We start from the raw sequence: 20,677 nt of genomic DNA on the forward strand, positions 1-20,677 counted from the left end.
ATGCTTGCAGTGGCCACGACTGGGCCAGGCAGAAGCGGGAGCCCAGAGCTTCATCCTGGTCTCTGGTGCAGGTGCAGATGGCCCAAGTGGGCCATCTTCTGCTGCTTCCCCAGGTGTGAGAGCAGGAAGCAGTACTGGAAGTGGAATATCCAGGACTTGAAATAGCAGCCAAACCTAGTTGTGTGCTCAATAAATATTGACCATTATTGTTATATTAGAGTGTCATTTATTGAGAAAGCCTCAAGCTGATTCTTGTTAGATCTGTTAGGCATCCCTGGTTGGCTTTGCCACTAGATCGGGGCATGCTTCCCTTTGGGGGTCCACAACCCCCTAAGCTTTGACATTGGGTGATTATTATAACTTGGGAAATACCTGGATGGCTGTGATCTCCTCTGAGTTGGTTGAGACCTCAGGTTTGTGTGTGTGTGTGTGCATGTGGGATGGGGTGTGTGTATGAGTATGTGTGTATGTGAGTATATGGGGTACAGTGTGTGAGTATGTGATATGTATGTGTGTGGGTGGGATGGGTGAGTGTGTGTGAGTGTGTGATGTTTATGTGATGTACGTGTGAGTATGTGGGTGGGGTATGTGAATGTGTGAGTATGTAGGGTGTGTGTGGGTAGAGTATGTATGTGTGCTTGTGTGAATATACGGTGTGTGTGAGTATGTGGGGTGCGGGGGGTGTGTGTGTGTGTGTTTGTGTGTTCATCTTTCCCAGGGTCACATTAGGATTGGTGCTGTATATGGAGCCCTACATCCTGAATATCACCCTGGACTACCCCCAGAGCACCTGATGGGCAGCAAATGAGAACACTGCGATTTACACACAGCCGGTGCCCGGCTGCTGTCCCATGCTGAGCCCCCTCCCCCCTCCTCAGCTGCAAACACCACTGCCATCGCCTACAGCAGCCAGGGTGAGCCGCCCAGCAGGTGGCCCAGCTGTGACTGGCAGGATGAAATGCTCAACCTCGGCTTCACCATTGGCTCCTTTGTGCTCAGTGCCACCACCTTGCCCTTGGGCATCCTCATGGACCGCTTCGGCCCCCGGCCCCTGCGGCTGCTTGGCAGGTGAGGGGGCTGGGCTGTGGGTGCTGGAGGGCAGAGGGAGGTGGGGCTGGGTGACTCACAGCCCCCTGTATTCACACAGTGCTTGCTTCGCTGCATCCTGCACCCTCATGGCCCTGGCCTCTCGGGACCCTGAAGGTGAGTTGTGTGTGGCTTTAGGGTGGCAGCTGCTTGCCCCCCGCCAGCTCCCCCCACGCTCTCATTCCCCTCTCCTTCCCAGTCCTGTCTCCGCTGATATTCCTGGCGCTGTCCCTGAATGGTTTTGGTGGCATCTGCCTCACGTTCACTTCGCTCACCGTGAGTATGACCAGCCTGGCCTGGAGGCAGGGGCACCGGGAGAAAAGGTGCTGTTGGAAGTGTCAGTAAGCCTGGGGGAGGTGCCTGTGTAGCGAGATTAAGGGCAGTGATGTGACACTGTGCAGGTGGCAGCTATGTGTGTGTGTGTGTGTGCACACATGCCTGTGTGCCAAGCCCTAACAGAACTGACCATGTCTTCCCGGCTTTACCTTCCTGGACCGTACATTTGGGGGGTCAGGGGCAAGAGGCAACCCCATGGAGTCAGTCATTGCAAGTGCTGGGCAACGTGCAGGTGGCTGGGAGGCAGTGTGTGCAGCGTTTGCCACATCATGACGCCGTCCCTGGGGACAGGGTGACTGTGTGTGTGTGTCTGTGTGGGTGTGAAGTTGAACCCTAAGACACTCCCCATGCTGGCCTGGCTTGACCCACAAGAGTTTTGACTCCTTCTTTGTGTGTGTGTGTGTGTGTGTGTGTGTGTGTGTGTATTTATGGATGTGGGGAGAATGGAAGGGTTAAGGGCTGGGGAGGGAATGGGGAATGGGCCAGCTTTGGGTTGTTTATCTCTGACGAGGTCTGCCTCAAGGCCAAACTGGGTGTTTTTGGCTGAATTTCATCTCACCCCAGGAGTCGCCTTTTAATTCCATCCTGGAACATTTCACAGCTCTCTGGGAGGAAGCGATCCCTTCCTCCCCGCCCCTTCTCTACGCTGTGCAACTTGGCCCAGAACCTTAAATCTCTTCTCTCCGAGGGCCCTGACCTCGGACCCTGCCCTGGCCACCCAGGCCGGGCTGGCCCCGCGGGGGCTCTGGCAGCTCCTCCCCGTAATCACGGTGGCTGTGATCTCCAGCCAATGGCAGGACCCGGCGCCGGCCCCGCCCCGCCGGCCTCACCCTTGGGGCACAGGGTAGGACCAGGTCGTCCACTGCTGAAACTGTGCTCCCAGCCCCCAGGTCTGGATCTGACCTAGGTTAGCTGTGTCAGCTTTACCCTGCCGGTGGTGGCTGGCACCACCCTTAGGTGCCTGGTGGTGTTGTCTCATCCTGGCACACACTTCCTTGGTGTCTTTGGAAGGGGGCCATGCAGATACAGGGTGCCAGATACACAGGTCTCTCTGGGGCCAAATGGGCGATTCTCTGCCTTTTCTTCCCAGAGCTGAGGTCCTTCTTCTGAGCCTTGGTTCTGCTGGCACTCTGTGGTGCAGATGTAGCCTTTGTGTGGCGTTTCATTTTCCTCCCACTGATAGGAGGATGGTGAGGCCAGAGGTCACACAGGGACCTCAGACCTCAGGACTTAACTTTCCCTTTTCCCCAGGACCTGGCCAAGGTCAGTGAGCAGAAGAGCCAATCAGCCCTCTTTTTAAGAAACTTTATTTGGGTCCGGCATAACAGCTCAATGGCTGAATCCTCACCTTGCAGGCACTGGGATCTGGTGTGGTCACCGGCTCATGTCCTGGCTGCTCCACTTCCCATCCATCTCCCTGCTTATGGCCTGAGAAAGCAGTAGAGGATGGCCCAAAACCTTGGGCCCTGGTCCTTTGTGGGAGACCTGGAAGAAGCTCCTGGCTCCTGGCTTCGGGATTGTCTCAGCTGTGGCTATTATGGCCACTTGGGGAGAGAACCAACAGACGGAAGATCTTTCTGTCTCTCCTCTCTGTGGAAATGATCTGCCTTTCCAATAAAAATGGATGAATCTTTAACCAACCAACCAAACAAAAGACAATCAACATCATGGGTTTTTTTAAAGGCTTTATTTATTTTGAAAGGTAGAGTTACAGAGGGAGGGGGAGAGACACAGAGGACTCATCCATCTGTTGGTTCACTTCCAGCTGACCCTAATAGCCAGGAGCTTCTTTCAGCTCTCCCACGTGGGTGGCAGAGATCCAAGCACTTAGGCCATGTTCCACTGCGTTCCCTAAGCCATTGGCGGGGAACTGGACTGGAAGTGGAGTAGCTGGGATCCAAATGAGCACCCTTATGGCTGCTGGTGTCACAGGTGCACCATGGTGCTGGCCCACTCAGTCAGTTCTTATACTAAGGGGAGTGCTAGGCATACTGTACTCCCTCCCTCCATCCTACCCTCATCTCCTTGATCCTTCCCCTGACGTAGCCTGGTTAAATGGAAACTGGGCCAGGACATGTGGGGCCCTGAGAGGGTGAAGGAGTACCTTTTGGGGGCCTTTTGTAGGGATGAGCTGTCCGGAACAGGGGAGGATGCCATTTACCTGCCCTGACCCCAAGGGCCCATTGTTCTGTCTCCCACATTCAGGTTGTCCACTGCAGCATGAGCTGGACTAGATCAGTGTTATTCAGAGGCAAAAAGACGTAGTGAAAGGGACTCCATGCACTATGCACTTGGGAAAGCCCTGAGTATAAACAACATCAACAGGACTTCTTTGCCATGTCACTTCTGGGAAGCGTTTTATGTGTCTGGTGCTTTGGGCATGTGTGAGAGCGCTAGGGATGGCTTCCCATGTGGATTTTGCTTGGGGTTTTTTGGGGTGTCTTTAGGAGCTGCTGTCTCCTGCAGTAGACTTGGGGGGAAATGCAGAGATAAATGCCTCCCAGCTTGCTCAGGTGGAACTGAAAGAGGGGAGCCCCTGGTGGGTGTCGGGGAGGGGTGTGTCCTGCTCACACCCTCTGCTTTCCTCTCTCAGTTGCCCAACATGTTTGGGAACATGCGCTCCACCTTCATGGCCCTCATGATCGGCTCCTACGCCTCTTCGGCCATCACCTTCCCCGGCATCAAGGTAGGGAGTTGCTCAGGTGGCTGAGGAGGGGGTGCCCTGAGTTGTCTTTTTGCTGTGACAGGGGAACTGGGTGGGCCTGGGGGAGTAGTGGCAGGTGCGCCTGGGGACCTATTCCTGCCTCTGTAGGGAGAAGAGCTGAAACCTCCCAGCAGGAGGCCCAGCTCTTCCTTCCCTAGTGTCTGCCTGCCGGCCTTCCTCCTCTCTGCTGGGCCAAGGCAGGCTTGCTCAGCTGGTCTGCTCCTGCCTCTTATCTTTTCTCACCCTGATCTGCACCCCAGGACTTCCACGATGCTCTTAAGAGGAGACCCATCTCCCCATTCTTCATAAAAGCCCTTTGGGCCACACCTGCCCTTTCGTAGTCCAACATCTCAATGCAAGAGCTGCCTGGGTGAATCTGCTGGAGAGCCAGGAGGCCTGGGATTTAGTCCGGCAGGCTGGTGGCCTCTGATTTTGTCCCTTCCTCAAGGGATCTGAAAGCGTCCTTCCTTCTGGGCCCCGCCTTGGCTGGCTCAGGGTGCAGTGCAAAGGAGGTGTGCAGGGGTGGGCAGCTGTCAGGTATCCTGGGGGTGCAGGTCTTGTTGGGGATCAGTTTCCCCATGTCTTCAACCCAGTCTGAGGAGCTACATCTCAGTCCCATGCACTTGGGGCATGGCCTTTGGAGGCGCTGTCATCTGGGTCTGTCCTGTCAGAGGGGTGAACGTGTTTGCTGGGAATTGCCATATGTCCCAAAGCTGCTGGTCTCGGGGTTAGGAGGCTTGAGGCACGGTCCCAAAAGGCCCAGGTGTTAAGGCTGAAGGCACCTGTGAGAGTTGACATAAGGTCCCTAGGTCTGGGTTTACCTTTCCTCTAGCAAGTGTGCCAAGAAGGGGCAAGATAAACACAGGAAGGCCTGGCACGCCTGGATGGTTCATTTTCCTTTACGCATGATCTAACTTGACCTTTTTGGGGGGAGTGATGCTCAACATGAATCCTTATGGGATCATGGGCAGGATGTGCGTGCCTCTTTGAGGTACTGATTGGGATTGCCAAGGCATTTTGAGTGAGTGGCCGGCAACTTCAGCACCAGCAGGGACTTCTTCCACAGAGGGGATGGGGGAGAGAGGGAGAAGACGGTGTCTTCGTGCATGATTTAATCAGATGTGGATTGGGAACATGGGGTGGGTCAAGGGGCCTTTTGGAAGGTCTGGGCTCTGCCTCCGTGTGGTGTGGGGCCAGGTGACCTCCTCTGTGGTCCTGCCCTCTCCTCCCACAGTTGATCTACGATGCTGGGGTGTCCTTCGTGGTCATCATGTTTACCTGGTCTGGACTGGCCTGTCTCATCTTTCTGAACTGTGCCCTCAACTGGCCCGTTGAAGCCTTTCCTGATCCTGAGGAAGTTAATTACACGTGAGTGGCTGTGATGGGGGTGGGGCAGGGCTGTGGCAACTTGCGGGATGAAATCCACGTTAGGAGAACAGAGAGATTTTGATTTGAATCTCAGTTCGGCAAGTGGCCTTAAGCTACGGGCTCCGTTTTCTTTTTCTCTCTTTCTTTTTTTTTTTTTTTTAATTTTTATTGGAAAGTCAGATATCTAGAGAGGAGGAGAGACAGAGAGGAAGATCTTCCATCCACTGATTCACTTCCCAAGCAGCCACAATGGCCGGAGCTGAGCCAAGCGGAAGCCAGGAGCCCGGAGTCTCTTCCTGGTCTCCCACGTGGGTACAGGGTCCCAAGGCTTTGGGCCATCCTTGACTGCTTGCCCAGGCCATAAGCAGGGAACTGGATGGGAAACAGGCTGCCGGGATTAGAACCAGCACCCATATGGGATCCAGGCATGTGAAAGGCAAGGACTTTAGCTGCTAGGCTACTGTGCCGGGCCTCAGGCTCCATTTTTTTATATGCCCAAGCTACCTCCCCGAAGGTGCTGCTAAGTGCTAGCTGTCACACACAGCACGTGCACACATGTGGGGATACTCAAGGTTAGTGTCCCTTCTGGGCTTGCAGGAGGTGGAGATCAAAGAGGAGCCTCAGTGTCAGATGCCATGTGGACCCGAAAAGGAAGTTGCAAAGTTACCAAGCACCTCACCTTGTGTAGGCAGCCGAGTGCCCACATGTCCTAAGCCCATGGGTCTGGCAAAAGGCAGGTGGTGATGCTCCACAGCAGGCATGCGGGGTGGCAGCTGCTTAACTGACTCAGTTATTGAGTATCTGCTATATGCCAGGGACTCTGTACTTAGCCTCAGTACCATTCTCAAGCAAGTGCATGGTACAGAGGCTGACATTAACTTCGGTGCAGACAACAAAACGACTTTCCAAGTGTCTTCACGTTAAGATGCTTATGGGGTCAGATTGAGTCCAAAGTCGGCTTCTCTGTGGGGAGCAGCCCTAGAGAAAAATGAGAAAAATGATTCACCTGAGTCCAGTCGGCCCCTGGGCCAGGTTCTGAGCCTGCATGAGAGAACTTGCTGCTGGGTAAAACAACTCCCAGCCTGGCACCGAAAGGCAGGTGGTTGGGTGTGGGCTCTCCCAGGCTGCTTCCCCCATGCCCTGGCCTGGCTGCCCAGCAGGAAGAAGAGCATGCTCAGTGGGCTGGCCTTGGACCACAAAGTGACTGGTGACCGCTTCTACACCCACGTGACCATCGTGGGCCAGAGGCTGAGCCAGAAGGCCCCCAGCCTGGAGGAAGGGGCAGACATCTTCGTCTCCTCCCAGGACGTGCGCAGCACATCGGAGAGCCCTCCTGAGAGTGAGTGTCCCATCTCGGTGCTGGCCTTGGGGGGCCAGGAGAGTGGGTTCTTGGCTTTTCCCCAGTGCTCACAGCACCCAGGATGTAAATGGGGCATAATCCCCTTACGCAGATGAGAACTCTGGGACACTTGGGGGTGTCTGCTGTATTGCTGCGGTAGGGGACATCCAAGCTCTTTGCATCAGGTGTGATGATAGGGTGGGGGCGGGGAGGAGAAGGCTCTCCATCACCTGGCTGGCCAGCGCCTCCTGCTGGCTGCCCCTGGACTGTTAGTGCCATGATGGGGGGCAGCAGTGGGGACCTGTCAGGAGGTGGGGGTGTGAGTCCTGCCCCCCCATTTACAGGCTGTGTCAGTAGATCCTGTACTGCTGTTCTTGCTGTCTTCATTTCCTAAGCTAGCACTGATGACTCTTGCGTGGCAGTGAAGTTGTGAGCGTCGAGTGAGCCTGGCACATTAGATCTGCAACCATGGGTTTCAGTTCTGCATGTGGCTATGCCAGTCTCCGGACAGGGGTCGGGGTGGACGGGCGGAGGGCTCAGGTTGACCTGATACATCCAGTCCTGCGAGTGGACCAGATCACAGAGCTGGGCAAGAGCTGGGGCGGAGGGGAGTGACCCTGAATTTCCCGTGCTTGAGAGACTCCAGCGCCTATGCAGCGAGGTCTGGTCAAACATCCCGCTCACTGGCCAGCAAGCTGGAACTCCAACTGGGGAGAGTAGCATGGAGCTCACAGGGCTCAAGGGTGCCCCTTGCTGTCTCTCCAGAATCTGTCCCCTTCCGCAAGAGCCTCTGTTCCCCCATTTTCCTGTGGAGCCTGCTCACCATGGGCATGACGCAGCTGCGGGTCATCTTCTACATGGCCGCCATGAATAAGATGCTGGAGTATCTCGTAACAGGTGGCCCGGAGCATGGTGAGCCTGCCTTGTGACCGGGGGCGGGCACAAGAGGGTCAGCCTGGACCAGCCTCCCTCACTGTCTTTCCCTCCCACCCACAGAGACTAGAGAGCTGAGACAAGAGGCAGCAGAGACAGGTAGGGAGGGGACAGCCGGACCCTGGCCACACCCGCCCTGCCGTTGCCCAGCGCACAGGGGGTGGGACTTCTCTGGGCCTGGGCTCCGATAGCCCCGGGCACTTGGGAACTCCGAGCATCTGGGGTCAGAGGAAGGCTGTGCTGGCCGCTCTGTCTCCCCCTGGGCTGCTGTTGCCCCGGGTGTCAGCTTCTGAGCCCAGTGCCCTCCCTGTCCTGTCCAGTTGGGTTCTACTCCTCCGTCTTTGGGGCCATGCAGCTCTTGTGCCTCCTCACCTCCCCCCTCATTGGCTACATCATGGACTGGCGGATGAAGGACTGCGTGGACGTCCCGACGGAGGGCCCTGCCCTCGGAGACACCAGGTGACCTGCGCGGTGACGGTGACAGCGGGCGGTCTGATAGTGCCTTTCAAGCCCTCGGTGTTTTCCGATCGAATGTCTTGTTTCCTTCTGCGGAGAGCCCTGGGAGAGCTGGGATCTCTCTCCTTCGTGCAGCTGAGGCAGCTGAGGCCATGAAGGGACATGGCATGCTTGGTCAGAAGTGCAGTGGCCGCTGGGCGCTGTTTGTGTGCCTAGCACACCAAGTCCTATGGCAGCTCTCTGATCACAGGTGGGATCTCATTTTGGAAGTGAAGGATCTGAAACTCAGGGTTCCACAGTTTAGTCATTTTCCCAGGGTCACTTATCCCTCGGTACAAGCTCCACAATCTGGACCCCAAAGGGGACGCTAAAGCCCTCTGTCCACAAGGAAGAGAGGAAGCTGATGTGTCAAGATATCTACTGCTTTATTGCAAATCACTTCCTCAAACCATTTATTATGTTTATTTGAAATAGAGTGATGGAGAGTAAAAGAGACGGAGAGGATATCCATCCAATGGTTCACTCCCCACATGACTGTAGTAGTTATGGCTGAGCCAGGCAGAAGTCAGAACCTAGAACATTCAGGTCCCCCATGTGGGTGGCAGGGGTTCAAGAACTTGGGCCATCTGTTACTGCTTTCTTTGTCCATTGGCAAGGAGCTGGACTGAAAATAGAGCAGCTGGGACTCAAACCGATGCTCTGTTGTAGGATGCTGCCGCTGTGAGTGGCAGCTTAACGTGCTGTGCCACAACACTACTCCTTTTAAGATCTGAATGTATTGAGGCCAGCCCTGGGGTGTCTGTCGCTGGGAAAGCCACTGCCTGCAGTATCCCATTTGGGCACTGGTTTCAGTCCCAGCTGCCCCACTTCCCTTCCAGCCCCCTGCCAATGTGCCTGGGAAAACGGCAGAGGATGGCCTAAGTGCTTGAGCCCCTGGACCTATGTGAGAGCCGGAAGAGGTCTTAACCGGCTAAGCTACGGTGCCTCTCCCTGTGGTCACATGAAGTGCTGCCCACCAGAGCTGGAGAGCTGCATCATGACCCAGGCATGGTCGTGGGCATGAGGTGTAGGTTCTGCCAGTGTTGGGCCTTGCCATGGGGCTGTGGTGGCAGCTGGCTTTTCCTGGAGCGAGAGATCTCTGAGAGACTAGGAGAAGCTGCACTGTCATCTGATGCAGTCTCATGGGACCAACCTCACTCCTGCCAGTCATGCAGAGTAGCCCCATGCGGTGTGGGTGTGGATCCTGGGGGATCCTGGAATCTTCTGGAATCTCCTGCTCCTTTTTGTGTTAATCCAGAAAGCCTCTGCCTGGGGCTCCCATCCCTGCCAACAGTGTCCCGGTCCTGGTTCCCAGCCTTCTCCCTGTGGCCTCTATCCGGGCCAGGGTACATGGGAAGGGTGTCCAGCACAGACGGGCGGCCTGCCCTCACTCTGGCCCACTGACCTCTCTCCTGGCCTGGCTTCAGAGCCTTGGGATGTGTGTGAGAGAGGAGCTCGCTGGGCCCTCAGGAGCCAAACTGCTGTCCTCCAAATGGGATCTCATCCTTTAAAAAAATATAAAAGATTGATTTGAACGGTAGAGTTCCAAAGAGACAGGAAAAGTTAGAGATCTTCAGTCTGAAGGTTCATTGCTCAGATGGCATGAACAGCAGCTTCGTCTGGGTCTTCCACACGGGTGGCAGGTGGCCCAAGTCCTTGGCCAGTTCTCAGCCTCTGTCCTGAAACTTCCACATACATGAGAAACACGCAGGGTTATTTCTGAAAAAGCAGCTTTCCGGGCTCCACCCTGACATTCTGCAGGCGAGGGTCAGGTCTATGCGTCTGCCGCTGGTGAAAGCCCCCAGCTGATGCTAGTGTTTCGTGTCACCCTTTGCTGTGGAGAAGCAGCTTGGTGTGTTTTGTGATTCCCCAACAGTGGAGGTCTAACTGAAGGGGGAGGGGCAGGGCCGAGCACCAGGGAGTTGTGGAGCGGAGCGGGTGCGATGGCGGAGGCAGTGGCCGTGACTGCCTGTCCAAACCCCCTCAGGGATGAGCTCACCACCAAGTCCCCCAGGCCACGCTACCGCAAGATCCAGAAGCTCACCAACGCCATCAACGCCTTCACCCTGACCAACTGCCTGCTTGTGGGCTTTGGTATCACCTGTCTCATCCACAACCTCCATCTCCAGGTACTGCTGTGGCCTTGCCCGGTACCCGGTTCTTCCCAGTGCGCGGCTGCAGCGGGGGTCCTCCAGGAAACGTTCCTGGCGGATGTGCTTGGTGCAGAGGGGAATAGGAGAGACTCCGGGTCCCCCTGCACCCTCCCCAGCCCTGCCCCTGCCTGGAGCGCTGGGGCATGCTCGCTCCCTCTCACCTCCCTTCCCCTCTCTTTCTGCTTCCAGTTGGTGACCTTCATCCTGCACACCGTAGTCCGAGGTTTCTTCCACTCCGCCTGTGGAAGTCTCTATGCTGCAGTGTGAGTTGTGGGGCCAGGCCACCTTCCTGGTCCAGGGGCACAGAGCAGTGTGGAGAAGTCCCAGATGCCCCTGCCTGAAGGGATCCCGAGAATGTGCATCTCCTGCAGGGGGCTAGGGAGGGCATCTCATCACCCACCTTGTCCACAGCCCTCGTGAAGTCCCGGGATGGTGCGCAGCTCCTGTCACAGTTAGCCCCTGTCCCTCTCAAGTGGCCTGCAAAGGATGCCACCGGGCCTGGATTTGTTGCCTGCACCTCCCTCCCTCTCCTCACCTGCACTGCTAACTCCCTTAGCTGCTCCCCAACTCTCCAGGTGCTGAGAGCATCGCAGTGGCGAAGATCCTCCTCATTATTGTAGGACCTCCTGTGTGGCAGGTGCAGCCGCCGGGCGGTTCTGTTGTTGGCTCCCACCCAACGCCCCTGCCCTCCTTGATCCTTCCCTTGCTCGTGCTTTGCATTCTGGCTCCATGTTCCCTTGTCCCTAACTGTCCCTCGTTCCCTGCGTGGCTACCGCCCCAGCCCCAAGCGGCTGCATTGTCTGAATCATGGCGGTGACCCCGCATGGTCTCCCTCCAGTCAGCTTCTCACACAGGGGCTGGACTCACCTCCCAGGATGCCCATCTCTCCTCCGCAGCTTCCCACAGAGGACAAAGCTGAAGGCCTTATTAGAGCTGCAGAGGCCCCATTGCATCAGACCCCAGCACCTCTGTGCTACTCCCTTCCCCCGCCCCCTTGCTCCCTCTGCAGCAACCACAGCTGCCACCTTCAAGTCCCACATGTGCTCCCTACATGGATCCTTTGCACTCGATGGTGCCCCTTTCCAGCATATTCTTTCTTTAGATACCCCTAAGGCTCCATCTCACCCTGCTCAACCTTCTTGGGGGTCTTTCTGTAGTTCCTGTTTACAGTCAGAGCTTTCTTCTCTTGCAACTCCCTAATATTCCTCCAGCATTGCTACTTCACATCCCCCTTCGTGTCCGCCACTCCTTGCCTTTGACACCATGCGTTTGCTTGGCTTTGCTACTGGCTGCTGGCCCGAGCAGAGTGCCACTTTCCCCAGCCATCTTTGTCCGTGTGGTTCATTGCTGAGCCGCCAACACCTAGAACAGTGCCTGGCACACAGGAAGGCTGCAGGAAGAGTAGCCTGAATGGCTCAGTGAGGTCAGGGTGGTCCCTGTGAGTGCAGGACAATAATCAGGGCTCAACACAGGGAGACTCTTGCTGGTTTGTAGACAGCAGGCCCTGTGGTCATGGCCTCCGTGCTCAAGGCCAGGGTCTAGAGGGGCACATGTGGCCAGCCTCAGCTCTGAGCTGTGCCACCCTGGGGGCGGGCACAGGAAGAGGCCACTGTTCCCTTACACCTGGTCTTGCCCTGGGAAACAGGTTCCCATCCAACCATTTCGGGACGCTCACGGGCCTGCAGTCCCTCATCAGCGCCGTGTTCGCCCTGTTCCAGCAGCTGCTCTTCATGGCCGTAGTGGGACCCCTGAAAGGGGATGCCTTCTGGGTGAGAGAGGGGGTCGGGAAGGGAGGAGTGAAGGAGTGAAGCAGAGGGTGCATATGTGGTGGGGCTGCTCCGTGCATCCATCTCAGCCAGCAGGTGTCTCAGAGCTCTCCAATCTGGAATTTGTTGGGCTGGCTGCCCAGCAGAATTCCTTGATGGACGTTAGCAGGAAGCTGGGCTGGAAGCAGAGTAGCCAACACACTTAGAAGGGGATGGGTGTGGCAAGCAGCAGCCTGACCCACTCCCCACACCACAATGCCTACCCTGAGTCTGTTTCTAAGAAGCTCCCCGGGGATTTGTAGAGGAGCACCCTGTACTGATTCTTGTGGCTGCGCTCTGGAAGTGCTGGTCCAAGCCGCTTCCACCCAGCGCAGGATCCTCTCTCCCCATCAAAGCAGGTTCTTCCCATCTTGGCTGAAATGTCAAATACAGGAGGCAATGCCACCCGCACTGGCAAGTCTTCTGTTTCCCTTGAATGGATTCTTCCTGCCTGAGATGGATCCTCCAGCTGACCTATGCAGAGGCTGCAGGACTAGGGGCATCCTCCCCACCCTGGCTCGAGTAACCACACCACTGGGCGGAGAACACATTATGCACCTGCTCTCCACTTGCGCTTGGCCACAGTGGCCCTGGAGAAGTCCTCAGAGATCACAGACCAGGCGGTCCCCACGAGTCAGGTGGAGTTGGGTATGAGCCACCCACTGTCCTGGGACTGCTGAGGCTCCCGGCCTCCAAGCCATAGCCTCAGAGCCAGGCTACCTCCCACCTCCCTGTAGGCTCCTGTTGGCCAGTTGCCAGCTCAGACACCCTACAGTCCCTTCTCCATGACTGGCCGGAGCGAACTGAGTTGCCGGCACCTCAAGCCATTTGCAAGGCAGCTGGATAGTGAGTGAGAAACGGCTGAGGCCATGATTGTGTGGATAATGCTGGCACTATTGGTCATTGGGATTCAGCCCTTAGGGCAAAATGGCTGCACCTTCTCCTTGGAGGCAAAGTGGGTCCCTGAGAGTGAAACCAATGGGCACCTCCTTGACTCTCTGTCTTTGCCCTAAAGGTGAACTTTGGCCTCCTGCTGTTCTCACTCCTGGGCTTCCTGCTGCCTTCCTACCTCTTCTACTATCGCCACCGGCTCCAGAAGGAGTATGCCAATAACTGGATGGGCACGCAGAAGATGCTCAGCGACCCCAACATGACTGCATAGACCTCTGAGGCCAGGGGACCTGGATGACAGGCAGCCAAGGCCTGACCAACCAAAGGGAATGCCTGCCCGTGGCTTTTCTACTGTGATGGACACAGGGAGTCAGGGAGCGTGGCTTTATTGATAATGAGAGGAGTTCTATTTTTGTAGCAACTTGCGAAAAAGAAAACAAAACAAAATGAAACAAAACAAACAAAAAAACTATCCAAGCATGGCCTTGAAAACATATCCTCAAGCAATGCTCCATGGACTGAAGACTGTCATGTGCCAGAGGCACCTGCTCCCGCGGGAGGAGGCAAGGGCATGCACCTGCCTCTCCCGGTGCCTCCCGCTGACGGGACCAGGGAGCCAGCCGCTCTGAAGGTCCTGGCTGCAGGTGTGTGTGTGTGTGTGTGTGTGTGTGTGTGTGTGTGTGTGAGAGAGAGAGAGAGAGAGAGAGAGAGAGAGAGAGACCACTTTGCCCTCGGAGGGAGAGGGCCCTGGGGGCTGCTTGACTGGCCTGGATGAGGTACTGGGGCCAGGGGCAGGCTTATCCCAGGGTCTGGAGGGCGGGTTCCCTCCCTGTTGCTGCTCCTTGTAGGTTGTTGAGAAAATAAAATGGGAAGTGAGAGACTGGCTGGTGTATCCTTGGGCCTTGGAGGGGTGGGGCCAGAGGAGAGGTGTCTTCCCACCCCCCTTTCCTCACCCCAGGCTCAGCTGGGCATAAAGTAGGACACACGGAGTGCCAGCCAGTCGGCTTCTAGCTGTCTGGCTCACCTTCCTGTTTTTGCTTGTACGCTGCCCTTAGTGCCTCCTGCCCTCTAGTTGCCAGGATTTGGGTTACATTTGGGAAGCTGGCCTCTCTCCGCAGATGGATGTGGCAGGATGCTTAAGAGGGAACACTCAAAATTTCCCACCAGAAGAGCCTCAGGGCCTGCTGAGAGAAAGTAACAGCTTTTTTGTCCTATTGTATTTTATCTGAAAACTTCTGGCAGCATATGAGCCTCAGTGGGGCTGTCAAATGGCCTCCGTCAAGGGAGGACAAGCCACCTGCAAGACGCACCTTCCAGCCAGCACAGCCCCACGCCACCTGCCTGTGCTCTCAGGACACAAGCAAGAGAGAGTAGGGCACCTCAGGCTGTACTAGCAATTCAGTTCTTTTCATTTTTTTGAAAAAGATGTGTGTAATTTCTTTTTAATATTTTTACATAGTTGAGAGGGATGCATGTTCATGTGGATGGGGAGGTCAGGCATGGAGGAAGGTGGGTAGAACACATGTTTCAGGGCTTTTATTTTTTCCATCCTGTGACTGCGGGGGAGGGGAAGGGGGGCCACTCCTTGCTGCCAAACTGTATCAGCACCTGGGGATGGTGTCCTTTGAAGACACCCTAGAGAACCTACTGAGGGGAAGAGTGTTCTGAAGGTCTCACTTGAATGGTTTTGATAATTCTGAAATGTTGTGGGTTTGGTTGCTCCACGGCTGAGAAAATCTTTCCAAAGTCCACTGGTTGACGAAGTCCACCTTAGCGCATCCGCAGACCCAGGAACATGCTGCAGAGCTTGGCCAGAATTGTCCAACTGTGCTGCTCTCCGTCCCCTGACCAGGCAGTCCATGTCCCCTGTTGGCTCAGATGAGCTAGCTGTCATGCTCCCTGTGTGTAACTGGACAGGCATCAGCCACAACTCAGGTTTTGGTTTTTTTTTTTTAAGATTTTTTTTTAAATTTTTACTTGAAAGGCAGATATACAGAGAGGAGAGCAGAGATCACTCCTCAAGTGGCTATAACAGCCAGAGCTGAGCCAATCCGGAGCCAGGAACACTTTCCAGGTCTCCCTCGTGGGGTGCAGGGGACCAAGGACTTGGGGCACCCTTTGCTACTTTCTTACACCATAAGCAGGGAGCTGGATTGGTAGCAGAGCAGCCGGGACATGAACTAGAAGCTATGTTGGATGTTGGCACTGCAGGGGGAGGATTAGCTTGCTATGCCATTGAACAGGCCTCCGCAACTAACTTTTGTTAAGAAATCATCTGTCCCAACAAGCTTGTCGTTTCATCCAAATTGGGATCCCAATGATCAACCGTTGTCCCATGCTGTCATCCTGCCTTCAAGGACACATACAGGAAGCAGTTGTTAGGGCAGAGCCAGACCCTCGCCCCCTACCTTCTGACTGCAAGGACCAAAGCACAGGTCTTTCCAGAGCAAGGGGGGAGGGCACACAATCGCAGTCTCAGACTGGGTGAATGGCCTTGTCCATTTCCTCCCTCTACCCTGGCCCAGAACTGCTGATCTACCAGCTCCACCCACCCATCCATTTTTCAATAGGAAATATTTGCAGAGAGGACTGGAGGACTCTGAGCCTACAATTTCTGGTTTCCAATACTGCTTAAAAAAAAAATCAGAACTGGACAGCACCCACCAGCTTGGGCCGTCTCCCGGCGGGCCCTGCGGGGCTCTCCTGCGGCGGGTACCCTGCCTTGCGCGCCCGGCAGGCGGTGCTGCGTGGCTGCGGCTTGGGCCCGGGTGGGCGCGGGCGGCGAGCCGGCGAGGAGCCCACTACCCCTACCCAGCCCGGGGCTCGCCCCTTCCTCTGTCTCTGCCCCTCTTTGGAGACCTCCCCACGCCGATCAGGACCCCGACTCGCACCACCCCCCTGGCAAGCGTTACTCCCAGCTCCGCGACCCCCGAGACTCAAGGAGAGGGTCCCTGCTGCTCGCCCCGTACAGGGGGTGCGGGACACCTCCACCCGTGGGAGGTGGAGCGGGACCCTGCGCTCTCCCTGCGGGGCGGGGGGCGGCTGCTCCTCCCTCCCTCTCCCCGGGGAGTTTGGGGAGGGGGCTGGGCAGGGGCGGAAGCGAGCTGGAGCCGTGTTTGTCGCCGCGCTGCCGAGTGGAACAGATGGCCGGGGAGGGGAGAGGGTGCGCGGCGGCAGGAGGAGGGGTGCGGGGGCCGGAGAACGGGGAGCGAGGAATCTCGACGCCCCGAGTCTCCCAGGAGAAGCCCCCCTCCCCAGCTCTTCCCGGAAAGAGGGGTGGGGGCAGGCGCCGGCCCCTTTCCCGGAGGGTCCTGGTGTGTGGGCGGCGGGCTCAGCCCCTCGGCCCGGGACCCCCGGCTGCCCACCGCAGGGGTTAATGGTGCCGGAGGGGGGCGGAGTTCCGGGGGGTCGCAGACAGCCGAGGGGTAACACTGGAGACGCGGGGGGCGGGTGGCAGGGCAAGTCGGGCGGCGCCAGACGGGGTGGCTTGGGGCTGTACTTCAGCCAGCGCCATTGGTGGCCAGAGACCCTCTGCCCCAAAACCTGGGTGGGTGTGCGGCTCTTCCAGAGCCTCCAGGTCCCGGGCCGGGGTTCTGCGTCTTTGATGGCCACAAGCAGAGAGTGGACACAGCCTGCAGGTGGCTTTCTCTTCCTGCTCCGCAGTCTCCGCTGTCGCCCCCCCACAACTCCTCACTTTCCCTCTGACACCGAACAGGTGTGTCACTCCACACCCCTCATCTCTCTGGCTTTCTTGGGCCACTCCACCTTCCTCCAGGAGATGTTTCTGGAACTTGAGCGTGCTTCGTAACCCACCTCCACTTGTTAAAAATGCAGAGGCCAGGGCTCCCTTTTGCCGTCGGATTCAGCAGCTGGGGGAGGGGGCCAGGACTCCCACTCGAGTCAGATGCGCCAGGTCCTTCCTTATTTTTAGAAGCCTTGTGCCAGGGATTGGTGTGCTGGAAAGACTGGCCCAGCTCCTGCCATGGCTCCCCCTGCCCATGCCTCCCTCCTTCCTGAATGCTCCTGCCCCCTGGCCCAGGACCAACCTCTGCTTCTGGCCAGCCAGCCGTGCAAGGAAGAAGGAGAAAGGTGACGAAGAACGTGTCTGCCCTGGTTCTCTGTCTCCCTGAGTACCTGTCCCCGCCCCCCCAGCCCCTCTGATTCAGCAGCACTCTGTCCCCCTCTCTTACTGTACCAAGCTCCCTCCTCGGGTACCTGACAAGGCCAAAGGACCTTGAGAAGGGCCCAAGGTCGGGGAGGGTGGCAGAACCAACCTTGTTTGCACAAAAAAGATCTAGAAACATCTGTGGGGTTGGAACATGGGGTGGGGGGAGGCAGGCCTGAGGGAAGATGACCATGACAGCCATGTAGGTCACCTTTCCACAACGGCCTAATTAAGGCAGACACTACTGTCCCAATGCAAAACTCCAACTGCCCCAAAACACGTGTTCAGAGAGGCTAAGTAACTAGCCCAAGGTCACACAGCTGGAAAGCAGGAAAATCATTACGCAGTTGACCTTTCTACTTCTTGCTCCACACACACCCCTTCCTCACTTTTCCAAAGGTGACTGGACAGCAGGTCCAGGCCTGGCCTTCCAGTCCCAGTGGGATTAGGAAGGGCGTCCTGTGCGGAAATGAGAGGAGGAGCTCAGGTTTCGGGACATCTGACAGAGCGGGCCGTCAGCATTAAAAATGCATGCAGAAACCTGACCCGGGCTGGACCTTGGGCCTGCCACCTGGACCATCCCTGGCCTCCTGGCCTCTGATTCAGGTGGGCAAATTTCCAGTCCACAGGGTCTGGGAGCTGTGCGTGTGTGCGTGTGTGTGTGTGTGTTGCAGGAGAGACGTTCTCTCTCACGGATTAGGAATCTAACGTTGGGAGCCAGTGGCCCGCAGGCTCTGGGTGTAAGAGCCTTAGCAGCTTAAGGGCTTATAAACCTTGTCATCTGGCGTCCTTCTCCTGTCCCCCCCAGGCTCTTCGATGCTCGCCCTCAGTTTAGAGCAGACAGCAGCCTGGCTGTGCTTCCCACGGTGGCCAGCAGAGGGTACATGTCTCCCGGGAGGGAACCCTTAGCTGGCTCCTCCACGGCTTTGAAGGGCAAAGATTTCCCTGCCTGATGGGAGAGGTGCAGATCCAGCCCTGGCCTGGGCGATGAGCCCTGGAGTCTGGGTCCTGGGGAGGGGAGGTGGAGGCCAGGTTTCCTAGATGGAGAGACAGTGAGAAATCTGGTGGATTTCAGGCATGCTGCCATGGGATGACAGAGATTGTTGCAGCCATGAGAGAAGCAGCTTTTCTGGACATTCAAGGGTCTTTGGTGCTGGGCTGGGTGAGGAGTGCTCCCTTTCACCTGGAAGCAGCAGGAGGCCATGGCAGATTCTACAGTGACAAGATGACATAATGCGGGAATTGTTCCGATGGATCTCAACTCCCCGGGCTGGCTGGCTGGGTGGGAGGGAGGGAGAGGAGTCTAGGGGAAGCAGTGAGGAGGTTATTGCTGTTTTCTTTCATATTCTAGGCATGAGGTAATGAGTAGCTGGAGCAGGGAGGTGGTGTAGGGAACGGGGAAGGAGGGATGGCCGGGGGCCAGGAGGGGGCCTGGGTAACCGAGCAGCTCTAGGAGAGGCGTTAGCTATACAACTGGGCTGGGAGCCTGGCCCACAGGAAGGCAGCAGGAGGGGGTGGGGGGTGCCTCCCCGGCTTGAGGAAGGTGCCTGGGTTCCATCTCAAAGACATCCCTTCCGCTCCCTGACCTTGGTCTCCTCCTGAGCACCTTTGGGTGCCGGCTGGCAATTGGGGTTGTTTGAAGAGGGTGTGTTGGGGCAGGGCAGAGGGGAGGATGGTACCCCTGGGGGTGGTCTGCTCCTGGGGCCTGGTGAAGCTGGTGTGCATGCACGCTGGTATTTGGGGGTACATCTGGGACTGTGGGTGGCTGGCGCGCCTGCACGTGCCACAGAGGCGCTCTGCTTGGTGTGTGTGAGTGTGAGCGCGTGGGTGTGCACGAGATGGGTGTCCGAGGGTCTGTCTGGACTGCTGGTGGTGGGGGAGCTGGCGGCCTGCGGTGGCGTTGCTGGAGGCTTCTTCTTCCTGAGGCTCACACTCTGTCCTGCACGCACTGTTCGGAAATAGCATCTGGACCGAAGGCCCATGAATATTTCACAATGATAATTCTGTGACCTGGACAGCTTGCCTCTCATTTACCAGCATCTCCCTTCCCCCTGCCCAGGGCCCAGCAGGCAGGCCCTGCTCCCCGGGCGCTCCTGCCTGGCTCATATCACCCACCCACCAACACACCCCCGGTTCCACTCATTAGCCTCCTCCAAGCCAGCATGGCACAGGCCCCTGGAAGACCTGGCACAGAGCTTCCTGGGTTCCTGACCAGCTGTCTCATTGTCCTTGTACACAGCCAAAGTGCACGGCATGAAGAATCAACTCCCCCTTGGCCTCCCTTTTCCTCAAGTCCAAGCATCTGGGGTCTTCTCCATCTTTTTACTCCCACCTCCCTCCCATGCTAGGTCTTTAGAAATGTGTATTATGGGCCCGGCATGGTAGCCTAGTGGCTAAAGTCCTTGCCTTGAATGCGCCGGGATCCCATGTGGGCACTAGCCATTGGGCTCACTCGGGGAGTGAATCATCGGATGAAAGATCTTCCTCTCTGTCTCTCCTCCTCTCTGTTTATCTGACTTTGCAATAAAAATAAATAAATCTAATAGAAAAAAAAGAAATTTGTATTATGGTTTGATCGGAAAGGCAGATTTACAGTGAGGACAGAGAGCTCTCCCATCTGCTGGTTCGCTCTCCAAATGGCCACAATGACCAGAGCAGAGCTGATCTGAAGCCAGGAGCTTCTTCGTGTTCTCCCACATGGGTGCAGCGGCCCAAGGCCTTAGGCCTTCCTCTACTGCTCTCCCAAGCCATAAGCAGGGATCTGGATGGGACATGGAGCAGCCAAGACACTAACTGACACCATGTGGGATGCCAGTGCTTGCAGGCGGAGGATTAGCCTGTTGAGCCACTGCTCTGGCCCCACTCCAGGCTGGGGTTTTAACCCTTGGGTCAAGCCACACCCTTGCCCAACTGCTGTCTGACAAGGCCCCCTCTAACTTAGTGTAGGCTCTCCCAGACACACCAGGATGAATGAGAAATCTAGTTATAGCACCCAGGCAATGCGGAGCCCCTTGTAGCCTGTCTGAGGAGCAGCTTCTGTGGAGGACTTCATCCCTAACACTCAGCGCTCTCAGGCTCTGGGGCACAGGCTAGATGCTGCACACCGCCCAGAAATATGCAGCCCACCAGGCAGGGGTGAGTGCAAATCCAGCCACCGGCTCTGCTCACTGGGCATGTGCTGGGGCCTGAGGAAGGCCATGTCCAATTTGCTCAGAGCCCTGTGTGGGCTGGTTGGGACCATGAAGCTCTGTTAATCTTACTGGTGGAAGGTGGGAGCTGCACGCCAGGCTGCAGGCACCAGACTTGTCCCTCCACCCCAGGCCATTCTGGTTGGCCAGGCACTGCTTCCTCTTGGCCTCTCAACTGCACCAGGCCTGGTCCTCAGGCACTCCGCTCTCAGCC

General features: G+C 56.8%; 1 protein-coding gene across 2 annotated transcripts in view; it reads left to right on the top strand.

The window, feature by feature from the left end:
- SLC43A1 (solute carrier family 43 member 1) overlaps window positions 1-20,677 on the top strand; it is an 87,931-nt gene that overhangs the window by 11,073 nt on the left and 56,181 nt on the right. Inside the window, exons 2-14 of one of the 2 annotated variants that reach the window (XM_058663016.1) lie at window positions 879-1,068; window positions 1,148-1,203; window positions 1,286-1,362; window positions 4,016-4,108; window positions 5,361-5,494; window positions 6,655-6,833; window positions 7,599-7,745; window positions 7,830-7,865; window positions 8,087-8,225; window positions 10,249-10,390; window positions 10,604-10,677; window positions 12,060-12,183; window positions 13,235-13,784. In XM_058663016.1, coding sequence (XP_058518999.1) covers window positions 879-1,068; window positions 1,148-1,203; window positions 1,286-1,362; window positions 4,016-4,108; window positions 5,361-5,494; window positions 6,655-6,833; window positions 7,599-7,745; window positions 7,830-7,865; window positions 8,087-8,225; window positions 10,249-10,390; window positions 10,604-10,677; window positions 12,060-12,183; window positions 13,235-13,381 — 1,538 coding nt within the window. In that variant the 3' untranslated portion in view covers window positions 13,382-13,784. Of the gene's footprint in view, window positions 1-799; window positions 1,069-1,147; window positions 1,204-1,285; window positions 1,363-4,015; window positions 4,109-5,360; window positions 5,495-6,651; window positions 6,834-7,598; window positions 7,746-7,829; window positions 7,866-8,086; window positions 8,226-10,248; window positions 10,391-10,603; window positions 10,678-12,059; window positions 12,184-13,234; window positions 13,785-20,677 lie in introns of those variants that run through there. The other variant, XM_058663015.1, reaches the window with a different exon arrangement.

The sequence above is a fragment of the Ochotona princeps genome, chromosome 4 (assembly GCF_030435755.1).
Source record: "Ochotona princeps isolate mOchPri1 chromosome 4, mOchPri1.hap1, whole genome shotgun sequence".
NCBI classification, from domain to species: Eukaryota; Metazoa; Chordata; class Mammalia; order Lagomorpha; family Ochotonidae; genus Ochotona; species Ochotona princeps.